Source organism: Phalacrocorax carbo, chromosome 2 (assembly GCF_963921805.1).
Source record: "Phalacrocorax carbo chromosome 2, bPhaCar2.1, whole genome shotgun sequence".
Classification (NCBI taxonomy): Eukaryota; Metazoa; Chordata; class Aves; order Suliformes; family Phalacrocoracidae; genus Phalacrocorax; species Phalacrocorax carbo.
Window position 1 is genome coordinate 62,047,452 of NC_087514.1, and position 26,168 is coordinate 62,073,619.

Genomic DNA, 26,168 nt, shown 5'->3' on the forward strand with positions numbered 1-26,168 from the left:
GGCTCCACAACCTATGCAAAGCTAAGCATAAAAGTCCTGCACCTAAGTCTTAATAACGAAAGCACCAAAAGAGGTTGAGGACTGAGTAGCTGAAGGGCAGCTCTGCTGAAAAGGCCCTGAGGGATCTTGCTGGGCAGTTAGCTTAGCCTGAGCCAGCTGTGTGCCCTGGCAGCAATGAAGGCAAACCATGTCCTGGGCTGCCTCACCAGGAGCATGGGCAGCAGACTCAGGACTCTCAACGAGGAAGGCTCCTCCCTACTGAGTGCTTGTTAAGCCAAACCTGGAACAATGTGCCCAGTTCTGGTCCCCTCACCGCTCTATTCAGGAGAGACACTGGAAAAACTGAGAGGGTTCAGCAGTGGGCCACTTAGGAAATTGGAGGTTGGAGAACCTGATGTATGAGGAAAAGTTGAAAGAACTGTGTTTGCACTAGTGAAGAGAGAGGCCCAATGACGATTTAATCACAGCCTTCCAGTTTTCTGAGGTGGCTGAGGTGAGAAACAGAGGTGCTCTCTTCTCAGGGATGCACAGGGAAAGGACAAGAGGGAACCCACGAAGGTTGCTTTAGGCGAAACTAGCTGGATATAAGGAAAAAACAAAAAGAATTAGCCATGGGAACAACTAAACATCAGAACAGGCTGACCAGGGAGGTCATTATTTGCTCACTGGAAATCTTGAAGACCTAGCTTGGCAGGGCCCTGTGTAACCTAAACTAAGGCCCTGCTTCCAAGGTTGGACCAAATGATCTCCAGGGTCCCTTCCAACCTAGACTTTTCTGTGAACTATGAAATATGTGTCATTAAAGTTGCTACAAGCTCTTGATATATCCCTGTGCTGCATGTATTGTGTCAAACTGGTCCTGCCCTCTCCTGAGTATATTTTAGTTATTTCTAGTGATGGAAAAAATATACTTAACCATCCTAGAGTCTCTTAAAACAGTCTCAAGAGAGCTTTTCTTTGAACTACTTAGTATTATTGCTTTACAGTAGGGAACATGATGGTCTGTGTGTCAGTTATGTATATTCTGGTTTTGCCATGAAAATCTAGGCACGTTTTGGCAAAGTTTAAAGCCTTTGCAAACCTGTATTTTGTGCACGTTTGTTAGAAACACTTCTGAATTTGACAGCTAAAATGTCTCGTGTCATCTGTAAATCTTCGTATATGATGGAAATTCAGATCATTTTCTCTCTTGAGAAATGAAATATGTTCCCTCCAGTTCTTTCAGGGCTAAAGCCTGACATTCACTCTAATAGCTACTTGTCATTTATAAAGACTAGTACAGAGTCAGGTGTTTGAGATGAGATCATGGAGCCATTCTCTGTATGTATATCCTCTGGCACCTAGGTAACATGGAAAAGAAAACTGTTGAATTAAAACTTAGAGAAGATATAGACCAAATGTTAGAGTGTGGGAGAAAAATAAAGGAATAAATGCCCCAGCACTTTATGAAAACACTTGTTCAATTAGATATCTGGGAGAAACACCAAAAGCTTCTGGCAGATGGAAAGCTGGCTGTTTGAGAAGTTGGTATGAGAAATGCTAAAGCAAAGAATGAGATGGGAAGATGGTGAAGAAAGTGCATATTAGTAAGGGTAAACTGAAATCCATTTTCACTCACTTTGCACAAAAAAAGAGAGGCTAGTACAGAAATAAAAATCTGACAATGAGAGGGAGGTGGGCAAGGAAGCAAAGAGCATCGACATAGTTTGTCTCTTCAGCCCAATTGTATCTGGGGCAAAGAGTATCAGTGCAGCAGGATGGATGCACGTTAAGAGAAAGCAAGAGGGATTGTTCAGGTTTTTGCACCAAAGCAAATTGCTTTCTAAAAACGCTACCTACCTCATGTTTCAGCAGCTGGGAGGAGTGTACTTCTCAGATATTTCTCAGGAGTGGCAGGTTCTGAAATAAGAAAACCTGCTGTTTGGGAGTGAGGATTTCAGTACCAGCTACCCAGATGAAACTGGGGGATAGGTACTTCTGAGAAGAGACTTGAAATAAGGTGTCTGAAGTGGGTCTCCACTGGTCTTTGGGAGGAGATCAAGAAGAAATGGTTGAGCTGGGATACAAAGCAGCTGGGTTCTGCTGTGGAGATTTGCACTAAGCTCCCCTTTCTAATGCAAGTGTTGTTTAAAAGCTGAATCCTGGATATCTCAAATTCAGATCAAAAGTTTAAAGGACATCTTTTTGACTTCCATTTGTTTTCAACATAGAGTTTCTTTGTTCCTTTCCTGTCAATATAATCCGCACCTCTCAGAGCAGGGAGGGTGTGAAAGAAAATTAATATTTGTGAAACCATCTCTGTGAAATATACTTGCGTGATGATCATTCTGGAAGAACCCTGAGAGAAACCAGGGTGTAACCAGTATACCATTAAGTCAGAATAACAGCATGAAATTATGAGAATCAAACACAATTTATAAAGCATCTATTTAACAGAATGGTATTTATCATTTATCCTGGCTGAGGTGAAAAATAGTTACGAAAAACAAAACATGATCATATAATTAAGATGATGTGTATCATAATTGTGTAGAAGGGGTAGCAATAAATGTAAAGGTATTTGCGTTACTGCCATACAAACAACAGGAAAATGGGCTAGACCTATAGAACTAGTATTCAAAGTAATATTTAAATCTTCCTTTCCCAGCCTTCACCACCTGACTCTGCATTTGTTATTTTTTCCAATATTGTGTGTGTCTATTCTCACTATTCAAGTGCAGAAAGTAAATAATAATAAATATAATAAATAATACATAAATAAATAAAAGTTCATGATAAAAGTTAAAGACCTAATTAGCTAGCCTTCTGTTTATAACACAAGTAAAGGAATGTTATGTGAGGATATTTTTTTTTCTTAATGACATCTTTCCTTGAAGCTACTCTAATTTGTGTCTGTGTTGTTGGAGGAATGTTCACCATATTGATGTGGAGATGGGAAGAGGCGTGGTCCCTTGTGCAATAGCTATAAAAGGAAGCAGAGAGGTACAAAGATCGTGTTATAGTGTACCAAGGAGGGCAGACAGGTCTGTCACTGTAATTTACTTTCCTTTAATAAAGGGAGGTGAAATATAATGTCTTACGAGTACTAAGTTTCATTTAAGGTTTTGATTTGCTTATAGTAAGGGAGGCTTTGCAATGTAAATAAAGAGCAATTTATTATGAAAATTGGCACAAAGCTGTCTAATTTTTACTTCTTCATAGGAGAAAATTTGAAATTCAAATCACTGGCTGATGAAGGTTATTAAAAATGCATTAGAGTTGAAAATGTAGCTGTATGTAATTGTCATAATAGATATTCAAAATTAATTTATCCCCAATGACAATTAAGCTAAAAGAATTTTCAAATTATCAGCTAACAAATTTCAGTTAATTTTAGAAGCAAATAAAGTGAAAATATTTCAAAAAATTTGTCAGAGATTTAAAACTCTCCTTTAAAAAAATCCTAAAAGAAGGGTTGCATTCCTATTCAGAATCTTTCATTTTCTTCTTGTTCAAATTACTGCACTCTCTTGCACTTTTTTTTTGCCTCAGGTTCTCTGTTATATTTTTCTCTCTTTTGCATTTTTCTGCTAAAGAACTCTGGACCACTTTGAGTGTATGTGTACACACACATGTACAGGCATGTGCTGAATTTAGCTTAATTTAAACTCTTGAATTTTCTTTCTATATCTGTTTTTTCATCTAGTGGATATATTTTTCTGATGCGCATCAAGAATCTCACCGGTAATATGGTGCTATTAATACTTCCTTCAGAATATCTGAAATGCCTTTAATATATATGTTTATATTTAAGAACAGCACCAAAATGCCAGTTTTGGTATTGTTGGATTGGGATGGGAGTTATTTTTAAAGACACTGAGATGTATTTATACCCTTTAAAAATCAATGTGGGTAGAGTTTTCTAAATAATACTATTTTTGTAGTAGGTTTGTATTTATTGTTTTAAAACTTTTTAAAAACAAAACAAAACAATTTAGGCTAGCGGATATTTCTGTGGTTGTGCTTCTGTACGTGCATGCATGGGCTTGTACCACTTGCTGTCGTCCACAGCCAGATATGGGGCAGATCCCCCAGTTGAGTCCTGTGTTTGTGTGTGGCTTCCTCACCTTCAGGATCAAGTGAGAAGAGCCAGGAATGGGGAGGGCAGAGATGATGATGTCCCTTCTCCTTTCCTGGCTAATGTAATTTCTCTTTTTCTGAATATAGCTCTTGACAGATACCCAGCACCTGAGAGATCCTTAAAAACTGCATCATGATTTTTTTTTTCCTCCTGTGTGTGATACAATGGAAGTAAGCCAGCCTTTCTCACCTGATTTTGACCCAAGGCTTCCCCATGTTTTCAAGATCTGGCTGAAGACAGCTACAGCCTAAGCTGCAGGCTATCACAGTTTGAAAGGGGTAGGAAGGGAAGTTAAACTTAGGGCTCAGCCACTGGCATAATGTACAGCATAGATACAACTAGAATAATTTATGTGCATTGAAACCTATGTTTCCTTGTATCCTCTAACACTCCTGACCCAGTTTGTCAATGCAGTCTGAGATTCTGTAGTTAGGGTTATACCTAGCTGTTTAGCAGAGAGAATTATATACACATCACTTACTGCATTCAGCAAAGATATTTTGTAAGCATGTCTTTGCTTGTAATTTAGTTTCAAATGTAGTCTGTGTTAATAAACACTTATTTTTAATTGAGCTTATCTAACAAGATAAGTTTTAGAATTATTACAGGCCAGCCAATTTAAATAAATCAAGAGGAAAGTTTAAAGGAAGTTTTGGAAAAGTACATTTCTCCTTTTCTTTATACTTGAAGACCAATAACATATTCATTTTAATTAACCAATACCTTTGGGTCGAAACTAGAAAAGGTCTGGGCGTAATATGTACTTTGAGAACATTAAAAGTGAAAACTCTTGAAAATGGAAACAGTTTCTAACTGTCCAGTATATTTTAGTAGCCTCATAAGGCTATTAAAACTTATATAATGATCTAATTCATTTACATGTTCATTGTGAAGTATCGACTTATTACTCTACTTGGATAATTAAACTACTACAGTAATGAAATGCCCCATTTTGTTTCTCAGGCATAAGCACAGTGGTACTGTTTGCACACCTAGTAATTCTAGCAGGAAGCTTGATATTGAAAGTATCTTTTTTTTAATTGTAGCTGAAATATGGAAAGATAATTGGGAAACCTATTTTATTTCAGTTGTGATTCATCTTCCCTCTCTGCCATCTCTCTAGCATGGTATTATTTTTCAAGTGTGAACCCGGGTTTCAAAATAGAGTGTTCTTTTAGTATCAAGGCATTAGTTATTTTAAATTTCATCAACACTCACTCTTACAGAAGGCTGGTCTTTTACCCTTTTTTTCAGTGCTATACCAACACAGTAGTTTGGTATTCCATTTGCACATCAAAATGGAAGGTCAGATTGGAAAACATATTTCAAAGGTTCTTTAGGATAGCGAGGAAATGGGATTGGGGAGAACTGGGATTTTTATATTACAAATGACTACAAAAATACACTTTGAAGTATGGAGGCATTTCTTTTGCAGTATGTATTTAAAAATCCTAATTAAAAGGTTTGTTAAGGGAAGAGGGCCACATACACGTGAACTGATCAGATTTTCACTATTGCTTTAAAACACCAGGCTACCAGCCAAAACCAGAATAATCCCAGTAGGCTGGTTGATTTTATAGATTAGGCAGCAGTTCAATCCTGGCAGTATTACAGCAGCGCAGTCTAAGAGAAAGTAAAGTAACGTGGCTTGGCAAAACCCCTATTTCTTTGCTTATTAAAGGTAGCTGGTATGACTTAATATGCTTTTTCTGCCTTGGTAGGTTAGATTTACAGACACTGTGAAACAATATAGCATTTAAAGAGGCATAACAAAAGCTAATCAAGTTAAATTTGGTTTCCACCTTTATTTTTTAAAATTTCATTGAGGCAAACTGAAAAGTTTGTAACTGCTTATGTGGTGAGTGGGCCGTTAGAGTACAGCATGAATGTGGGTGCCCGGGGGCAGTCCATATGAAAGTCAGCAATACTGATACTTAGCAATGCTTAGCAATAGTGAAAACTTAGAGACAAGAAAGAGTTGAGGTAAAGATTCAGATTTTCTTTTTCTTTTACATTTATTTAAATTTTGAGAAATTATAAGACAGTTATTTTATATTCTGTCTAAATTTACATGATGTCATCTACATTCCCCAAAAGTGCTGAAAAATGTAAGCTTTTTAATTTTTTTTAAATCTCAATTTTATCTGGAGTGCAAGAAGGCATTATTCAGTATCCCTCTACTATCAGACCTATGCATATTTCTTCCCATCAAACTTCACTTTCTCGCCCTGACATTACTGGCTTATACCTAGCCTGATTTATTTTTAATAGATGCATTCATTCCATTCTGTCCCTCTTTTGTGTTTTATTGTCTACTTTTTCAGTTTACAGATAAAATTCTTACTGCTGTTATAGGTGTGTTTTCCATTTAGTGCTTACAGGAATGAACATTTACTTGGTAGTAGTTTCTTAAACCCTTATTGCTTTGAAATAGCAGCTCTAGACCTGCCCCAGAGGCAGAAAGTGGAGGTTGATTTGCCACTCCTTGGCAAAATTCCTGGAGAGTGTTGTTACCATAACAACTCATCCTCTTCCAAGGATAAATCCACATGCAGAGGTGGGGAAAACTATTCTGTTTTCTTTGTGAATTGGTTTTGCTTTTATATGATCCATTCTTTTACTTTTCTGATCTTGGGATTTTTCTCCGTTATATTCCTCTTGTAATCTTGTGTTTTAAGTATTTCTTTTCTTTCGTGAAATAGGTTTTTCTTTTTTTTTCTCCCTCTTAGTACTTTTTAACCTCGAGTCTTGTTTTTCAGTCTCTTGCATCCCCTGGTCCTATTGTTGATTGTCAGTTCTTCAGCAGAAATGCTGAAGTCAGGAAAATGTGTTTAGTTTTAAATACTCTGAATGCCTAATCCCATATGGGTTTGCCCAAACCCATAAAGGTTCAAATAGCCTTGCAGATTTGTTAGCATCCCTTTCTTAGACTCACAGGTTAATTCAGATGTGAATGGACCTCAGGAGGACTCTTGTCTGACTCCTGCTCACAGTATAGCCAGCTCTGACATCAGATGAGGTTGCTCAGGGCTTTGTCCAGTTGGGTCTTGAGAAGCTCCAGGGATGGAGACTGCACAGCCTCTCTGGGCAGTTTGTCCCACTGCTGGGCTGTCCTCGTCGTGAAAACATTGCTTCTTATATGCTGCCTGAACATCTCTTGTCTTAGTTTAGGCCTATTGTCCCTCTTCCTCCCACCCAGCACAGCTGTGAAGTGCCTGACTCTCTCATTGATAACCTCCCTTCAGGGGCTGTGGGCGCTGCTGCTGGGTGCCCCTGAAGCCATCCCTGCTGCAGGCTGGAGCAGCCACAATCCCTCAACCTCTCCCCACAAGGCAGGGGGTCCTGCTGTGGCTGTCCTAGGGGCCCTCTGCTGAACTCGCTCTGGTTTATCAATTGCACTGGGGTCCCGAGACCGGGCACAGTATTGTAGGTGTGATCTAATGAGTGCTGAGAAAATGAGAAAAGTTACTTCCCTTGATGTACCAGCAGTGCTTCTGTTAATGCAGCCATTTCCCCTGTCCCAAAGGTCTTTATGCTTTTCAGGCAGCAGCACACTGCCTTTTTTTAAGAGCCAAAATCACATCCAGCTCTGTCTGAAGCTGTAACAATACTCCTACTCTGTGGCAATTGAATTTAGCCATGTAAAAGGAGCTGCTGCTAACTGCAGATACGATGACTGAAACTGAGCTGGAGGGAGATGGTTTGTTTCTTTGAGATACTCCTCTTTGTAGTCCTTTCATCTGCAAAGGGCCAGCATGTCCTTTTCTCCCCTTGCAGACCAGCAGTGGTAACGTTAGCATATTGGTGTCTCCTTTACCCTTTTCTTGCTATGATAATTCACATAGCTCTTGCTTCTTATATCGCTCTCTTATTGTTGTCGTGCTGTTTCTGGGTTGAGGTAGTTCTCTAGTGTCTGCGCATCACTCACTACAGTCCCTGCTCCTTGCCGCCGTATTGGCTTTTGCTCTGTTACATTACTGCTTGTGTGGTATTACACAACAGATGGTAGTATGTGGGCCATTATTAAGAAATAAGGGAATGAACAACTACATTTTGTAGCTCTCTCTTCTGCTTCTATTTTTACTACATAGAAATTAAATGACAGGAAGGTAGTGCGCACTGCAAAACAGAAATCCATTTATGTAAATTCAGACCTTTTCCTCTGCCTAAGCAATTTCCAGGACTCTGCGCTGTGGAAATAACATTCAGTAGATGGAATTGCAGAATCATTTCCCTCACAATTTCATAGGGGAGGCACACTGTTGAGATCTTATGCATGATTTTTGTGTTTTTCATCTTCTCTGGACTTCCTTTCCTATTTACTGTGGAATTATATTATTTGTAGTGATGTAGATGTAATATGTGATTTGGAATCAATATTTCTGTAATTGTGGGAGAGTTATTCTATCTATTTAAATGTACAATTTAAGCACCAGAGCCCTAGATGTGTCACATACATGCAGTCCTTACCTGCCCATGTAAAACAAAAGTGGATAATGCAAATCCTAGATGTTCAGCTCCCTGACTGGAACAGATTTTTAGTACAATAAGTAAACAAATAAATGTCCGGTGTAGGTCAGTGATGAAATATGATGGATTTAAGAGAAAATGTATTGAATTGTTCCTAAAATCCTTCCTCTTTGAGAGAACTAAATGTAGTTCCCAAGAAAGTAATCATAAAATGTCAAATTATGTCGACCATTAAGAAGCAACAAATCCCATTTAATCTGAGCCTGTATTTAAATTAAGCATGTTTTGTAATTTAATAGCCTATCACATCTAAGGATGTAATTAAGATGCCAAAAAGAAAAGAAAAAACATGAAAACCCACAAACATTTTAAAGGGCAGGTATCCTACTTAAGCTGCATTGACAGTGGCTGTTTTGTCATATTGAATATTTTGCTAACATAATGAAAATGTGCTCTTGTAATTATTTCCTGTAATTTACTGGGGTTACAAATGCACTTTCAAAAAGGAGACTATGGGTTGCTATAACATGGGCCACAGACTCACAGACATAAGAAATGTGGGTCTTTTTCCCATGTAAAAATAAGCTCTTGACATGGATGAGTTGTTATAGGCAGCACTCAGACTGGGAGAGTGGGAGACTTCTGAAATGTCACGTCATGACAGGTAAGGGCTAAAATGCTTTTAAAGAGACCTGAAGTTTGTTACCAGCAATCTATTATCTGATCTCTTCTGGCTAGCCAGAGGTAACTGTCTACTTCAGTGAATGGATCTACAGTTCAAAGTTTCCATATAACAATTCTGAATAATTTCCTTGATCATCGGCCTATGCTTGTGTATCTTGCTTGGATTTAGGCTATTGCTACCTGCCACTGCAGACTATCTTATATTAACAATTTTCCTGCTCTTGAATTATTTACTAGGAATCCACGGCATGACTTTACTGAAACCAGACAGGAGTTGTTTAGCTAGGGAGAAGTGAGGTTAGAATTCTGAAATCTTCAGGATGGTTTTCAGTTCTTTTCCAAGTCTCTTGACACAGAAATGCACAAAAACTTATATAGACCAATCCTTTATTTTTTCTTGTAACTCAGTCTCCTGGCGTCAGGCAAAGCTTGGGCATTCTGGCAGAGAGTAGGTAATGGAAGCAATTTGGTATCGGGATCAAATTTACGATCTTCATGTAGAAAGGTAACTACAAGTACCTGTGAACCTCTCAGGGTGCAAATGATTATTGTAAGACATAGGGTAGGGAAAATCTTCAAGGAAATTAAGATTTTTTATTATTTTTTTTTCTAAGGTCATAAGTTCTCTTTTTCCTCTGATCCTCCTATCTGTTTGACCATATAACAGGAAGTTTTTAACTGTTAGTTCCTTCAGAGAAGTCCTTTCCAACTTTTCCTCTTGTTCTTAAGGCTGATGCCTTGTTCTATATTTTATTTATTTTAATTTATTAAAAAAAAAAAAGAAACTTATACAGTCATAATATAGAGCAGCAGACAGCTTTTGTTTGCCTTTTTTTCTTCTTTTTTTTTTTCCTAATGATTGATCCACCAGATGTGGCTAGACAGCATTTACAAGGTGTTGATGATTATTGATTTTATTATTCCTATATAACATTTACTTAAAGGAAGCAAGTAGAAGCTCTGAAAGCGGTGCCCTTTTTAGATGAGATGCTATATCAACACAAAACATGTATAAGTTTTGACCCCCCTGCAGACCAAGATAAAGAAAAACAATAAGGGTGAGAAGTGAAGCAATCTTTGGATGGTTCTTAAGTGCTCTAGATATATGAGCAATGGTGGCAGAAAACTAACTATAGACTCTTTTTGCATTCTTGTTCAGTGCTTCATGTTCCTCTGTAAAGAAGTTTTCCGTTTTGGTGAACAGTCTGACACTGACCCAAAAAACTTGTGTGCAGACCAAGTGCATTTTATTTCCTGAGGCTGTACTGGTGATCAGATGTGCTGATGTGGAATCTTTGAAGTCATCCAAATTCTTGACTGTGCGAGGAAGCAAGTTACAGAAACCGACACTGATGTGCAGCCTTGAGACCCTGGTGCAAGCCGAGCCTAGCTTAATTTTGCAGGAGTGAGATGCTGCCTTTACCAGTCCTAGAAATTCTCCTACCTTGTATACCTTGAGGGTTATGTCCTTTCATCAAATATTAACCAGAAGTAAACAAGTTGGATGTCTCTCATATACCTGTGTCAAAACCCCCCCAAAGAAAGAACAAAACTTTTATATATGAAAAGAAGTGGAATAAAAAAAGTTTGACAAAGACAATTTTGTTACATGTAAGTTATGTTACTATTCCAAATCTTCTCTCCAAGCGGTGTTCATTGTCATGCTAGACACAAGAAAAATGATTTTAGAGACCGATACAGGAAAAGATCAAGAAACCAAGTAGGAAAAAAAAAAGCAAGGAAATGTATGTGTGGGCTGCTGAGTGAAGGACATATGAGGCAGGAATTATTGATGAGGAGTAGGAGAACTGAGAAATGGGCCAGGTGCTAAGAGTACCACACTGAGCGCCATATGGAGTACTGCACTAAATGATAGCACCAATGTGTAGTAGAGAAAAGAAAGTCTAAGTTAACATACTAACATTAGTGAAAAGTTTCAAACTACATAGTCATAGGTTAATACAAAGGGATCTGTTTAGCCTGTTGGAAGAAATCATAAAGGGGAGGCAGGTAATCTGTTTGCAAGATTACTCACTGAAGAGGTAATATTAGGGATTTTATTTGTTGTTGAAGTTTATTTTGTTCAAGAGGGATATAAATGGGTGGAAACAGGAAAACTGATTTTCAAAGTTTTTGTTAGTGTGGGTTGCTTTTAATATTACCAAAGTTTTAGGCAAAGTGTAATCCCACAATGGGAATATTTCCATCTTTTCTTGTGGAAAGTCTAGGTAAGACTCTTACGTGTGTAATAGCACAGTAAATTATCCCTTTATTCTTCTTAGTGGTACAGGGTTGCCAATGGTCTAGGTAGTTCCAGAATACTATTTTGTTTGTTGTGAAGAACAGCAATGTTTTCAATGAGCGAGACTGTATTTTGTCAACAAGTCTGTTATGATACCACAGGAAGCAGATTTTGTTATAACATTCGTTGCTTAAAAAAGACTTGCCTAATGCACTACTCATAAAAAAGGGGTGCTTTTTTTCATAAATTTTCAATTAGCTTAGTCTTTTGTAACCTTAAAGTTTGCAAAGAGGTGGTTTAAATTATTTCAAAAAGTTATGCCTTTCTTAGGATATTTTTGTCTTTTAAGTAGCTTTGATACTTTTTTCCTCTTTAAAAAAGGGTTGGTTGGTTTATTGTTTTTTTTTGTTTGTTTGTTTGTTGAAAAGAATAGTTAACAATTTAAGCCACACTTAAAAATCACTGAGATGAAGCAGTCTGGTTGCTAAGGGCAAGTTCAGTTTTCTTTCATACAAAATAATAAAAACTCTCAGGTGTTTATTTTTTAATTGCAAATGTTCAGCAAGTAGAGAAATGACTCATGTTTCATTGGCAGTAAACCCAGTATTTGGAATTTGATTAACTTCAATTCTGTCTAGTAGTGGGAGGACAAACTTTCACAGTATTATTACTCTTGCCTCTATCTTTCTGCTCTGAATGTGGAGGGAAACATACAGTACAATTTTGATAGATGAACAGGGAAGCAAAAATTCATATCTCTATTTGATACTAAAAATGATATATCCAATAGAAATACTGAGGGGCTTGTTTGATAATATGTTCTCTCTCATTGTTAGCATCAACTTGGGTTTCTGAGATGTTAACTGGTGGGGGGTTTTTTGTCAACCCATTGACTTGCCTAACAGATAAACCTACAACTGCTTCTTCAACGTGTATATGGTTTGGTGTACATGAGCCAGCAATGTGTTCTTGCTGCAAAAAAAGATAATGGTATCCTGGGCTGTATTAGGAGGAGGTCAAGGGAGATGATCCTTCCCCTCTGCTTAGCTCTGGTGCAGCTCATTGAAAACACCTGGAGTGCTGGGTCCAGTTCTGGGCTGCCAGTGCAGGAGAGACGTGGACATATTGAGGAGAGTTCAGTGAAGCATCACAAAGATGATAAGGGGACTAGAGGATCTGTCCTATGAGGAAAGGCTGAGAGAGCTGGGACTCTTTAGCCTGGAGATGAGAAGGCTCATTCATTACATACTCATCAGGGAGTCTATTCTCTATACCTAAAGGGTTTAGAGAAGACAGAGCCAGGCTCTTTTCAGTGATGCCCAGTGACAGGACCAGAGGCAATGGGTAAACACTGAGGTTCTTCTGAACATCAGGAAACACTTCTTCACTGTGAAAGTGACTGAGCACTGGCACAGGGAGACTGTGGAGTCACCCACCTTGGACATATTCAAAAGCCATCTGGACATGGTCCCAGGCAACTGGCTGTAGGTGACCTTACTTGAGCAGAGGGGGTTGAACCAGATGACCTCCAGAGATCCTTTCCAACCTCAATCATTCTGTGATGCTGTGAAATTGCCGATTTCTCAGATACAATGATAGGACTGAGTGCTAAAGCTCAGTTACTTTCTTTGTCTTTTTTTTTGTGTTAGTTTGCCCAGTAAAATTAGTTATTTTTCCTAACTAACATATGGATACTTTCCCTTTATCCTCAGAATATTACGACTAAAACAGTATTATTTCCAGGAAAACCTTCAGTTCTTTTAAAACAAAGCATTTCAAGGTGAAGTATATTACTTTTTTTTTAATTAACTTTTTGTTTTGTTTTTTTTTAAACTGGCAGAAATATTTTGGCTAAACATGTTAAACCATTAAAGCATTTGACAAGAAAACAAATATCTTACAATATCTCATGACAGTTTGAAATATGTCCGTTTTTGTGGAAGATGTACACAAGAGGAATGTGACTTCTGTGTGAAACTATGAATGGTTCAAAAACCCTTGCTTTAAAAAAAGAAAGTAAAAGTCAGGGAGTTTGGAAGAGGCAATTCATGTAACTCTTTGCCTGTCATGTTGGAGTTATAAGTTCTGTGCTGTCTAGGGGAGCAGTATGATTCCAGAGAGAAAGGAAAGTTCACTCGCCTTGCACTTTCTTCAGCTGGATCTCTTGTATGGGTACTGAAAAGCATCATGTAAGAATTTGGTGGTGTTTTCATTGTCTCTTTCAGACATTAAATTCCCACCAGCAAATGAAATAAAATTCTATTGTTTATTCATTTTGTGCTGACTATATTCTTAAGTGTGTGAATGATCTTGCATTAAAAAAAAATCCATCAATATATTAAATAAAACAGGCTTAATGTGCTGATCAACAAGACAACCTATAAAATCATCTTTACAGATGGCTAGGTCTGCAGCCCCAGTGTCTGTAGTTATGTTTCAAATAAAAATTACTGTGAAAGTCATGTAGCTTTGATGCCAGGAATCTAGGGTTTTTGTATCTATTATCAAACTTACCAACATCGCAGGATCTTTAAGTAATCTATAACACTCAAATGTTGAAGAAAATAATAGGTCTGCTGTCTGAAAGAGACTGGAATAAGGCTTGATATGCCCTGTTGTCACTATTCAAAGCACTTCTATTTCCCTTCCTGCTATTTCAGAAAGAGAAATTTCGCCTTTGTAACATAACAAGATTTAAGGTTTTGTACTGCATAGTGTGCACAGTCACACATGCACACACACCTAAAAATATCACTTTCTCTTTCATTTGTTTGTGTTAGAATCACTGGGGCTTTTTTCTTCCTATTATTGTTTCCCCTTTCATATTGCACTGTCAGTTATCTTTTTGAAGCTTTGAGAGGAGAGTTATGTGCATCTTTGAATTATTTTAAAAATATAAATTATCTTTAAGAATAACCTATACGTTTTTGTATCCCAAATATTTTTAGGTCTTTCGCTCTTATATCCCCTTCTTATTTAGCAAGACTAGTAGATCCTTATCTTCCCTGTCTCCTACTTTGGGCTCTTCTGGGTCTTCAGAATTCAGTAATGTCTTCTGGATTTGGTATTGTTCCCTCAGGTTTTGAATTCTCACGTTTGCTTTCTCCTCTACCTGCTGCTGATGTTTTCTTTTCCCTTTCATGGGATTTCCTTTAGGTTAGTGCTTTGGGTAAGCCATAGGAATCCTCTCACATACTAGATCATTTACCATGCATAGATCAAGGAAAATTAACAGAGATTGTAGTCATTCCTTCAATGGAACGCTGATATTTGTCGTGTTCAGCCCTTCTCTTTCCCCCCAGGCAAAAAAAATAAATAAATCAATTCATGCAAAGCCCTGAAAATCCATGACTAAAAATAAAATTGTACAGGATTAGGAACCCAATGGCAAGGCAGATGTTACACCTCTGTCAAAAAAAAGGCCAAAAGATCAACCCAGGGAACTACAGGTCTGGCAGGCTCGCTTCAGTTCATGGGAAGAACCATGGAGTGAGTCCTTTTTAAACATATTTCTGGGCATGTGAAGGGGAAGATAGCAACTGAGAAGAGGCAGCATGGATTTACCAAGGGTAAATCACTCCTGACTAATCTGATAGCCATCTATGATTTGGGATGAGGAGAGAGTAGAGGTTGTCATAGGGTACTCAACTTTAGCAAGGCTTTTGACATTGTCTCCCAAGATATTCTCATATCCAGGTTGGGAAGTTATCATCTAGGTCGGTGGATGGCTAGGCAATGAAAAGCTGGTGGGCTAGTCAGACCCAGAAAGTCATGGTGAATGGGTCATACTCTACCTGGAGGTTCGTAGCAAGTGTAAAACTGCCAGGGCCTATACGGGGACATCTCTTAGTTAGTATTGTAATCAGGGACCTTCAGGAGGTAGTGGAGCATGCATTCACCAATTGTGCAGATAGCAAATTAGGAAGGATCAGTTGATATGCTTTCAGTAGTCAGGCTGCCTTCCAGAGATCTGAATAGGCTGGAGGAATGGGCTAACAGGGACACTGTGAAACTGAATAACAGCAAGTGCCAGGTGCTGACCCTGGGACAGAAGAGCCCCTGCGATGGCACAGGTTTGGGATGGACAGGCTGGGAGAAGCCCTGCGGGAAGGGCCCTGGGGCTTGGTGTCTCAGCCAGAAAAGATGGCCAACAGCTCCATGGGCTGTATAAACAGTACCATGGCCAGTCAATTATCCCCCTCTGTTCAGCACTCATTAGACCGTATCTAGAGTACCGCATCTAGTTTTGGCCCACCTGTCACAACAAAGCTAATGACAAACTGTAGTGAGTTTTGCTGAAGGCTGTCAAGATAGACTCCATAGCAGTCTTCAGTTCTGGTCTCAAGTTAGTCATCAGCACCTACACATTCCACATCATGCTTTGTTTCAGTTTCTTTCCCTGCTTCTTGGTGGCTCTCACTGCTCATCTACTCTCAGTATTTTTTGCAGTGTTTTTGCCCCAACATGTTCCATTTTTTTTACTACACTATATAAAATCTATGTCACTTAAAAAACATTCTTCCCAGCATATGAAGAAGAATGCTAGAGCTGTACACAGGGAGCATAAGAATCACAGAACTAAACAAAAAATCCCATCCACATTCAGTCCATTTTTTCCCCAGTCATAGATGGCCAAACTCATATGGATTTTTAAGAAATTAATACTGCCTGAGGCAGATGTCCTGCCTGGAAAAGCTAACTATAAAGAGATAAAGTTTGCCTAGTGTTCCAAGAAACTGAGAAAAAGATTTTACAATGTGAAGTGTTAAGCAGTTTAATATAGACTGTGCTACCAGCTCTGGTTGTAATAACATATTTTTCTTCCATTTGTGTTAATTGCAGTTATCTAATTGCGTCAAAGGAAAATGGAAATAGATTCAATTGTTTATGCTGTAAATTTGCTACAAGAGTATATTTTTGTTGATAAACTTTTCTAATATTTGGAAAATAAAATTGTCAGTTCTTATGAGGATGACAATTACAGTTTAAAGACAGATGAGGATCTATCCTTACAAATGTAGTGATCCTAATTGGCATGATAATCGAGTGACTCCACTTAACTAATAATAAGACACCACTGTTCCTACAGTAGGTTATGTATTTGATGCAGATCCTGAAAGTGATCAAAGGTGTATGAATATAGAAATCAAAAAATATAGGATAATCACAAGACTGTCTTGATGTCATTGTGATAACTGTTTCCAAGTAGAACTTTATTAGAGAAGTAGACCATTCATTTTCTGATACATTACAATTTATTGAAAATTTTGCAACTTTAGACTCTATCCATTTATGTATTTTTGCCAATTAAAAAACTTATAAGTGTAAATAGCCATGGGGGGGAAACAGATTATAGTAAAAATTGGGTAGTTACGGTTAATATTTTTATTTGTACTATTTATACACTGGCCTAAAATAATTTTCTTCATTTTAAGGTAACTGAGCTGCACAATATCAAAAACATAACTAGATTGCCTCGAGAGACAAAGAAGCATGCAGTGGCAATTATCTTCCATGATGAGACGTCAAAGACATTTGCGTGTGAGTCAGGTAAGCAATTGGTACCGCATCTCTAGCTTGAAGAAATCAAGTTACACATCAAAGTCTTGCTCACATGAATTAACTCAAAACACCAGATAGAAATCCTTACCTTAAAGGAATTTGTTGTAAAGAAGAACTTTGGAGTTTGGGATTTAGGTTTTGGGGGGTTTGGGAAGGTTTTTTTAATATACTTTCGGAGGTGTTGGGTGTGTTACAGAGCTCTTTCTTCCATTACTTTGACTGCACACAGATGGTCTAAAGACTGGAGATTTTCAGCTAAACTTGTAAAACTGAGTAAAAAAATACTTATGGGATGTTATTAAGTCAAGATGTGAAACATCCTCTTTTTTTTTTTTTTTTCCAAGTTTTGCTATAGGCACTTACTAAACTAATAATTATCATGCCATTGCAAATAAGAGGTAAATACCAGCTAAAACCTCAGGATATTGTAAAGCTGGATGTCAAGCAGTCTGCAGGTTGAGCAGCTACATGGTATAATGAATGAGTTGAGAACAGACTGGGCATCCTGGTACATAATGACAGGTAGTTACTTGTGAGAAACTGAACACTGCACTATTAAAGTGCACTGTTTTCTTGTTTGAAAATGCAATTGTACATGTCTGTGTCCTAGGGTATATTTCACCTGAAAAAAGTGTTTTTAAAAAGAATGAGAATCTTTTAGTGATAAGGTTTCTATTTGTTTTGTGACATATTTGAGACTGTGCATTTTAAAATTATATCTTAACATTATATAAACATTGTATGGTGTATAATCTAAGTTAAATACAGTGAAACAAAATTCAAGAAATGTGGAAGAGGTAGCTTAAAAGTGTGGAAGGTCATGAATTACGTGGATTTTGGATCAACTATTGCAAACATTGATCTGTACATCCCATCACGAAAGAGAGATTGACAGTTGTGTTTGTTTATTAATTTAAATTTTAAAAGATCTCATTCCTTCCGTAGAGTTACTATGGTGCAGGTATATTTGAAAAGAGTGACAGCAAATCATAACTTCAGGATTCTTTCATCAAAGAAGGGGCAAACCTAAGATAGTTCAACATGTCTGGCCAACTCATCCCTTTCTTCTGTAACAAACATGATGCCACTTCTTAACCTTGAACGCAGTTGTGTAGATAAGACATAAGTACCTTAAGGTGCTAACAGATGTCAGTATGAAATGCCCTCCCTTAAGGCTATGCTCTGTGCAAAGGTCTGTTTTGAGTGGAGGGAGCCTTTGGTGAAGTGACAAACCAGTGGAGAGCTTGTGGGCAGATATCAAAGGACAGATCAACATAGATTATACTGTAGTAAGTATAGACCTTCTCATCAACTGGAGAAGGCAGATGAAACATTCTTAAGGCAAGTGATAAAAGCCTCATAGTCCCAGGTGTTGGTACTCTTGGGTGACTTTAACCACAACAATATCTACTGGAAGGCCAATATGGCTTGACACAAGCAATCCAGATTTCTGGAAGATATTGGAGACAATTTCTTGATATAAATGATCAATAATGTGATGAGGGAAGATGCTCTTCAGAGACGTGCTTGGCAGGATCCTGTGCATAATTGCCTTGGAGGGCAAAGGGGCCCAGGAGAGCTAGCTAATCTTCAAGGACAGCATACTCTGAGAGCAAGAACTGTACTTCCCATTCTTCAGAAAACAAGTATTGCAGAAGACCAGTAGGGATGAATGAGAGGTCCTGACTCAGCTCAGACAAGAAAAGAGAAGCACACAGAAGCAGGTACAGACTACCTGGAAGGGAGATACAGAGGCATTGTCCATGTGTACAAGAATCACAGAATCACAGAATGGTAGGGGTTGGAAGGGACCTCTGGAGATCACCTCGTCCAACCCCCCTGCTTGAGCAGGGGGCACAGGAACGCGTCCAGGCAGGTTTTGAATGTCTCCAGGGAAGTAGACTCCACAGCCTCCCTGGGCAGCCTGTGCCACTGCTCTGTCACCCTCACAGGAAAGAAGTTTTTCCTCGTATTCAGGTAGAAATTCCTGTGTTCCAACTTGTGCTCGTTGCCCCTTGTCCTGTCATTGGGCACTATTGAAAAGAGCCTAGTCCCATCATCCTGACACCTACCCTTTAGATATTTACAGGTATTGATGAAATCCCCCCTCAGTCTTCTCTTCTCCAGGCTGAACACACCTAGTGGACAACAAGCTGAACGTACCTTGGACTGCATTAGTAAGAGTGTTGACAGCAGGTACAGGGAAGTGATCCTTCCCTTCTATTCAGCACTTATAAGACCACATCTGGAGTACTCTGTCCAGTTTTGTGCTCTCAGCATGAGAATATTGACATACAGGAGTGAACCCAGTGGTCAGGAGCATATGATGTGTGAAGAGAGACTGAGAGCTGGGCCTGTTCAGCCTGGAGAAGAAACAACTTCAGAGGATCTTATTCCTCCCTACAACTACCTGATCTGAGAACACAGAGAAGGTGGAGCTATAAAAGTGTCAGATATATTGCTGTTTCTGAAAGACAACAAATCTTGGCTGTGGGTATAGCGGAGTTTCAATGTTTGCCTTTCTCCATGCTTTCAGTGTATCTAAACAGTATAAAGTTCATCATCTCCATCAGATGATACACTGGTCAGATAGCTACACTGCTTTGTTTCATTAAAATCTGACTCTTGAACTCCAAATCTTTTATGTGTTCTGAACTAGGAAGTTATGGTTTTAAAAAATCTCTTTTGCAGCTCATTTACCAGCTGAGTTCTGTCTTCCCACAAGGAACTGTTACCATTTTTACTGCTGCTGAAATGTGCCAAGTACTTTGCTTTCCTTTATGAAACTTAACCGAAGTTTAAGGAATATTTGGAGAGCTGCTTGTTATTTAAAATATTTTCTTCTTCTTCTCACATGTCTAAAAAATGTTCAGTGGCAGTGGTTTCTATGGAACAATGCCTAGAGTTTTAACAGCCTCATGGTGTATAGTGGTGTACACACAATGGGGTTTATTTTGGCAAATCAGGCCACTTCTTTGGTTAACACAATAATACCTTTAGTCTACTAATACCTCTTCTTTCCCATGGCTTCAATGGGAACGAACCACTCAAATGGTTTTGACTCAGTCAAAAATCTTCTGGAATCATAGCTGCTTGACCTTGAATTATTTAGAGGCCCAGAGTTTCATGATATGAACATTTTTCCACCATGGAGTCTCTAAATATACAGAAGCATATACTTTGTTTCCTATCATCTTGACCTGCAGGGGCAGATTGAAGGACAGTAATGCTGAACACATTGCAAAAGGTCTGCTGAGTGTAGAGTCAATAATTTCTTGGAAAGGAGTGGGAAGTAATGCTCAAAGCTGAATTGGTTTTATACAGGGAATGAACAATGTGAAGTAGGGTTTTTGTCAGAGCTGTGCCAGGAAATGTTTTAAAATAACTGTATCATTTTGGTTTTGATAGTATGAGCTGATATCTTTTTCTTTGCGCAGTCTAAAAGTCCATGTGATGAAAAGTAGCACATTTTTCTGGTACTTAGCTTTCTTAATTATGGAATTAAGCACAGTAAAATGCTATTCTGTTTTAAAATAGTTCTCTAAAGATGTAGAACACTTCAGTCCTCCCCAGAAAGCCTAAGAGCTGTGATGCCAGCCCACTAGCTGTGCTGGCTGGGAGCCTATGGTTTTTCCCTAAACTCCTGCAGCTTCCAGGCCCTCAGCTTGCTTATTGTCTTCAAGGCAGCTACTGGCACGTTTGAGCTCTGGATGGGCTGTAGCCCCCATATTTCCATTAGGGTTTCAGCAAATTAGTCATTTGAGGAGCATCTATTTTTTGTTAATCTTCATTTGCTAATAAAAATATTATGTAGAAAACCAAACAAAAATCTCCATATGCTTTTCTTATCAAGTAGCTGTTCCTATCACTACCTCCAGTGCTCCAGTGCACAGTGTCTACAACAGCTGTACAAATCTGTTCAATTCTGAAGCTCTACTGAAATAGTTTGAAGAGCAAACCAGTCTCAGATATTACAGTTCCCTGATTAAAAGCATGGGATAACAGGTCTTTAAAGAAGAACTATCCCTCTTCAGGGAGAGAAGGAAGCTGCCCACTGTCACTATACCTCTTTCTGACACCTATTCTAGTAGGCAGAGACTTCTGACTTCAGTGATTAGCAAGCAACATTTTTAAATTGTCTCAGTTACCATCAGAATTGTTTCAGTGGAAGTAAGCTAATGAGAAGTCATGGCTGATTAAATAACATGAAAAGTAGTCTTTAACTCAGCGAACTTACGACAGACTCTTAAAGAGTGGGAATTCTTCTTCAGACCATAAGACATGGCTGCCACCTGACCAGGGAACATGCTACGGTCTCAGTTTCAGCCTCCCTGAAAATCATGTGAAAGTTACTCCATTAAGGGAATTTTAAGAATTCCTTTTTTTTTTTTTTTTTTTAATCAAAAATGGTGACATTCTGAGTTTCTTTAGAAACAGGGAAATGCAAAACTCCAAGGTTACTAACGCACTGAGATTTGAGATAAATTTAATGTCACCAAATTTCAGGTTAAACAGAAGGACAGAATACTTTGAAGAAAAATGTAGCGCTTTTGGGGAGTTGATCATATTTACTCCAGGGCAATAAAGGTTGAAGAGATTACTGTTGTCTTTTAAATACATCAAGGAGAAAAAAGGGGAAGTTTTTAAGATATAAGGTGACCTTATCACAAGAACAAATATAGAATATATGTCCAGTATCAGTCTATGTTTCTACAGCTACTCAAATATCAGGAGCAAGATAGAGTGAAAATTTAGAGGAAAATTTGTAGGGAGTTAAAGCAGTGAGGTTCCACACAGCCTTACAGAAATCATTCCCCATTCCCATGTGGTTTTTTTTTCTGCACTTCACAGTGTATTAGCAAGGAAATGGAGAAATTCTTTTAACTCTGGATGCTAGCTACTGGGTTTGAGGTGCTGTCCTTTCCTAATACTTTTTTTTTTTTAAAAAAAGTTGTTAGAATGGTTTTGTTTGTGTGTTTGTTGTGTTGTTATTGGGGTTTTTTTCCAGGTAAGTGTGCCATTAGTTTTTGTGTAGATATAGCTATGCTCAGACACATGTATCTATTGAGAAGCTCTTCTTCTTGCAAGCCTAATGTTTGTAATGTGGCAGTAGCCCAAGTGTCTGCACTGAGACAGGTCGTCTGAAATGCCCTGTAAACTCTTCCTAAAGTTGTAGATATGATGCAGTGAGCAATGGTGGCTATGCAGGACCAGCAGGAAAATGAAGTTGGCGGACATGAATACTGATTAAAGCTAGACGTTTATGGTGCTATTATGGAAGTTGCTAGCATGATGAGAATTGTGCCTGATTAATAGCTAGCTTTCAAGGAATGAAGTTACTGGGTTGTACTAGGTCAGTGACAGACCATAGAATCATAGAATCATACAATCATTAAGGTTGGAAAAGACCTCTAGGATCATCAAGACCACAACCCAACACTACCATGTCTCCTAAGCCATGCCCTGAAGTGCCACGTCTAACATCTTTTAAATACGTTCAGGGATGACGGCTCTACCATATGGGAGCATGATTCTTCCTTTAGTGATGCCAGCAGAATATTAAGTGATACATGTCCCTGGCTCTTTTAGGCTCAGTGGACCCACCAGCACAGGCTTGTGTAAATCTTATTTTGATTTCTAAACAACAGAATGTGAGAAAAATTGAGGAACTTGTAAACCTTTTTATAAAATCAAATTGGGGTGGGGGAGTGTGCCAATAATATGGTTTCAGAGACAAGAGAGACAAAATAAATTAGGGCTGAAATGTGATGTCAGTGATTTGAGTATAGGATGAGATGTAAAATGAGAAAAAGGGGCAAAATGTCAGAGAAATCTTAAAACTGCAACTGTGAAACAAATGCAGACATCCCCCAAGACACTGATATTTGTCAGGCTTCTCTTCAGTACAATTCCCCATTCTGTATAGAAGTAGATGAATTGAAGGGGTTTATTTCTTTCCAGGCATGCACGAACTGCAGTTCTATAGTCGTTGCAATCGAGGAACATCTTCATTATTTTTAAGAAGTTATACTTTGGCATTCCCTTAAGACTTCCACTGTCCAAGTCCTGGGGAAAACAGAATTGGGGTATTGCAAAAAGTCGATCAGCTACCCTATTTGAAATTTCTGTTTTAGCGGTTTATCTGTCATTACACTACACTGATATAGCTTAACTGATATCAATATCCTTGCAGTTGTTTTGGTTCAATCCACCATTTTAATTTCTTGAATGTCTCGCTTCTGTGATGGATACCTTGACAAAACTCTTTTATACGTCTATAACATAAACAGTCTTTTTCTTCTATGTTCTAATGCTTTCAACTTTTTCTGAGTGCAGTCGAACAGTGATAAGTAAGCCTTGTTATAGTTCTGCAAAAAAGTTTTACTTTGTTGAAAATGAAAGGCTGTTGGTGTCACATGGCAATGTGTTCAGCAGTGTGTTTTTTTTAGTTTTGTACATATTTTTCCTTTTAAACCTGTTTTCACCATTTGTTGGTGTAGCTTTCTTTTCTTTAAAAAAAATTACATCGCTGCTGTTGTTTAAAAAGGCACAAATTCAGTTCAGTTTTGTACTGAAAAAGCTTTTGGGCTATTGCCAAACTACTACTGATTATGAGCTGGGCTTTTCTCCTTGATAGTTTTCACAAGCAAAAAATATTCTGTGCTTGAAGAGTTTGACAGATGTCAGTGGAATATTAGAAGTAATTCATATCACTATATCCTTTGACAGCTAAGAAGCCTGGAGGTTTTGGATTAAAATTACAGTGAAACATTGAGTGATCATACGTGCTGTTATTACTAACAATACAAATGGCTATATAAGCTTTAAAAGCAACCAGACTAAAGTTCCCATTTTCTCTGTTCGTTTTGTGAGTCTGAAGCTCCAAGATCATGGAGGTGGTGAAAAGTGAAGAACATCTTCCCAAATACAGTTTTGGTACTGGAATGAGGAATAAAAAGTTTGCCTGTTTATGCAGAAAAATAATCATATATAGTAGAAAATATTCTGAAAGATGGTATATTTCTCTGTTAAAGGGGCAGGGATTGTTATATGAAAATTTATGACCCTGCTTTTTCTGCTTTCTGTTTGTGGTTTTTTTTTAATATACTGAAGGGAACTTACTTCTCTGTAAAGTGTATGGTTCATTGGAGGTCAGATACACATTCTCCCTTCCACACGTGCCACAAAATTTTGAGATCCAAAAAAAAGTGAAAAGGCAGGCATTGCATAAAGTAAAATATGTTGCTCTGGATTCTTACATTCTCCCTTTTTGATCATAATATTTGAAATACTGTCTGCTTTCAGGGCAAGTTCAGTCCGAGTCACAGTTATAAATATTATATTCTAAGATTAATATTTAGGATGTATATTCTTTGGTTCTGGACAAATAGTTCCCTTTTCATTAATAACTACTTTTATTTCCTAGTTTTTTCATGTTGGCCTAAAAATATGCATCTTTATGATGACTTTAGCATTTATAAATTAGAAATATTTGTGTTTTTGCTCTCATTTCTCGTAGCTGGTTGCTTTGCTGTTGGTCCTCATTCTTCTGTGGTTATCTGTCTGAACTACATTGTTACAATTTTCTGACACACATTAGTAATAGGTATAACTAGCAAATGGGGGAATGCAGAAAATGTTGCCCCATCTTCAAGACACAGCCATTGATGCAGCAGGTACTACACTATTACTTTCCATCTTTTTCAGCCACTTTTTGGTTATTAATTGTGTGCAAACTTAGTTCTAAAATTAATTACCATTTAAAAGAAAATATTTTGCTAAGAGAAAGTCATATGGTTTTTTAGTAGAATTGCCAGCTGCTAAATTTGAAAACAGTAAACATACAAAATGGTCATCATCCCTTCAGCACTTCTCTCGGGCAGGTCCCTGAGCTGAGACCACTGCTGTGTTCTCAGTTTGTAGGGTGAATGGGGGACAGCAAGGAAACAAGGTTAACTTCCAGCCTAGCAGGAGCATGCACAGGGGCTGTGACGAAATGAGTAGGAAAGCTGTTAGATTTCTAAATGTGGAAACTGAAAAAGGTAAACTTGCTCTGGGACTGCAATATGGGAAACCCTAAATTTAAGGCTTTGAAGGTCAAAACATTTGGAGGCTGAAAATTTTTCTTTATTTCCCTAAAGTTTCATTACATAGTTGTGTATATTGCAGGTATGATAAGTTGCCCTTGCTGTTCACTTACTGTAAATTTGTCTGGACACTCTTTACTAATGTTTAACATAGTGTATCTAGATAAGTAGAGAAATTCTGTATTATTCTTTCTTCCTGGACAAATATATTGAAGTGCAGACACTGTATGTGCTTTCCTTATCACAGTTTTACTCAAAGGAATTGAAATTTATATGAAATATAAACTGTTCCCATAGGAACAAAAGTCAAAGAAGATAGCTAAGATAATAGTGAATCATCCATTTCAGAGTGTGTGTAGGAGTAGTTTAGAGGAGTGTAGGAGTGCGTGCAGAAGCTGAGCAACTTCAGAAGACAAACAGAAGAAGGCAAGCAGATTTCAGCCTCATCTGCTAGATGGTGCAAGGTCAGATGAATGTTGATTATAGAGAGACAAGGAGAAATACATGAATCTCAAAGCCTCTGCCTTAGGAGTTCAGCATACAGTTACGTTTCCCAGTTACCTTACCCAGTAAGCACAGAGCGGAGGTAGGTTAGTGATGGTGAAGCCCAGGATATCAGCATACGGAGGTGTGGAATTGTTTCTTGGACTTCAGTAGAAAGTTTCATAATTGCTTATTTATTGTTTTGGCGGTTTTTCCTTCATAAGTTGCTAAACATCTTATGAACCTTGCCATATCTTCAGCCTCCATGTTTTATACCAGAACAACCTCCCCCACAGTCTCCTCCTGGAGAAATTAATGGGTTATGGCCTAGACAAGTGGTCTGTGCAGTGGGTGGGGAGTTGGCTGACAGGCCGCACCCAAAGGGTGGTGAGAAATAGCTCCTTTTCCAAGTGGCAACCTGTCAAAAGTGGAGTCTCCCAGGGATCAATATTCAGCCCAATGTTATTCAACATCTTTATAAGTGATAAGCCTGATGAATTTTGCTGATGACACCAAGTTG

The 26,168-nt window shown here is 38.2% G+C and overlaps 1 protein-coding gene across 1 annotated transcript in view; it reads left to right on the forward strand.

The window, feature by feature from the left end:
* DOK6 (docking protein 6) overlaps positions 1–26,168 on the forward strand; it is a 274,858-nt gene that overhangs the window by 109,811 nt on the left and 138,879 nt on the right. The window contains exon 3 of the mRNA XM_064443089.1: positions 16,952–17,066. Coding sequence (XP_064299159.1) covers positions 16,952–17,066 — 115 coding nt within the window. The remainder of the gene's footprint in view (positions 1–16,951; positions 17,067–26,168) is intronic.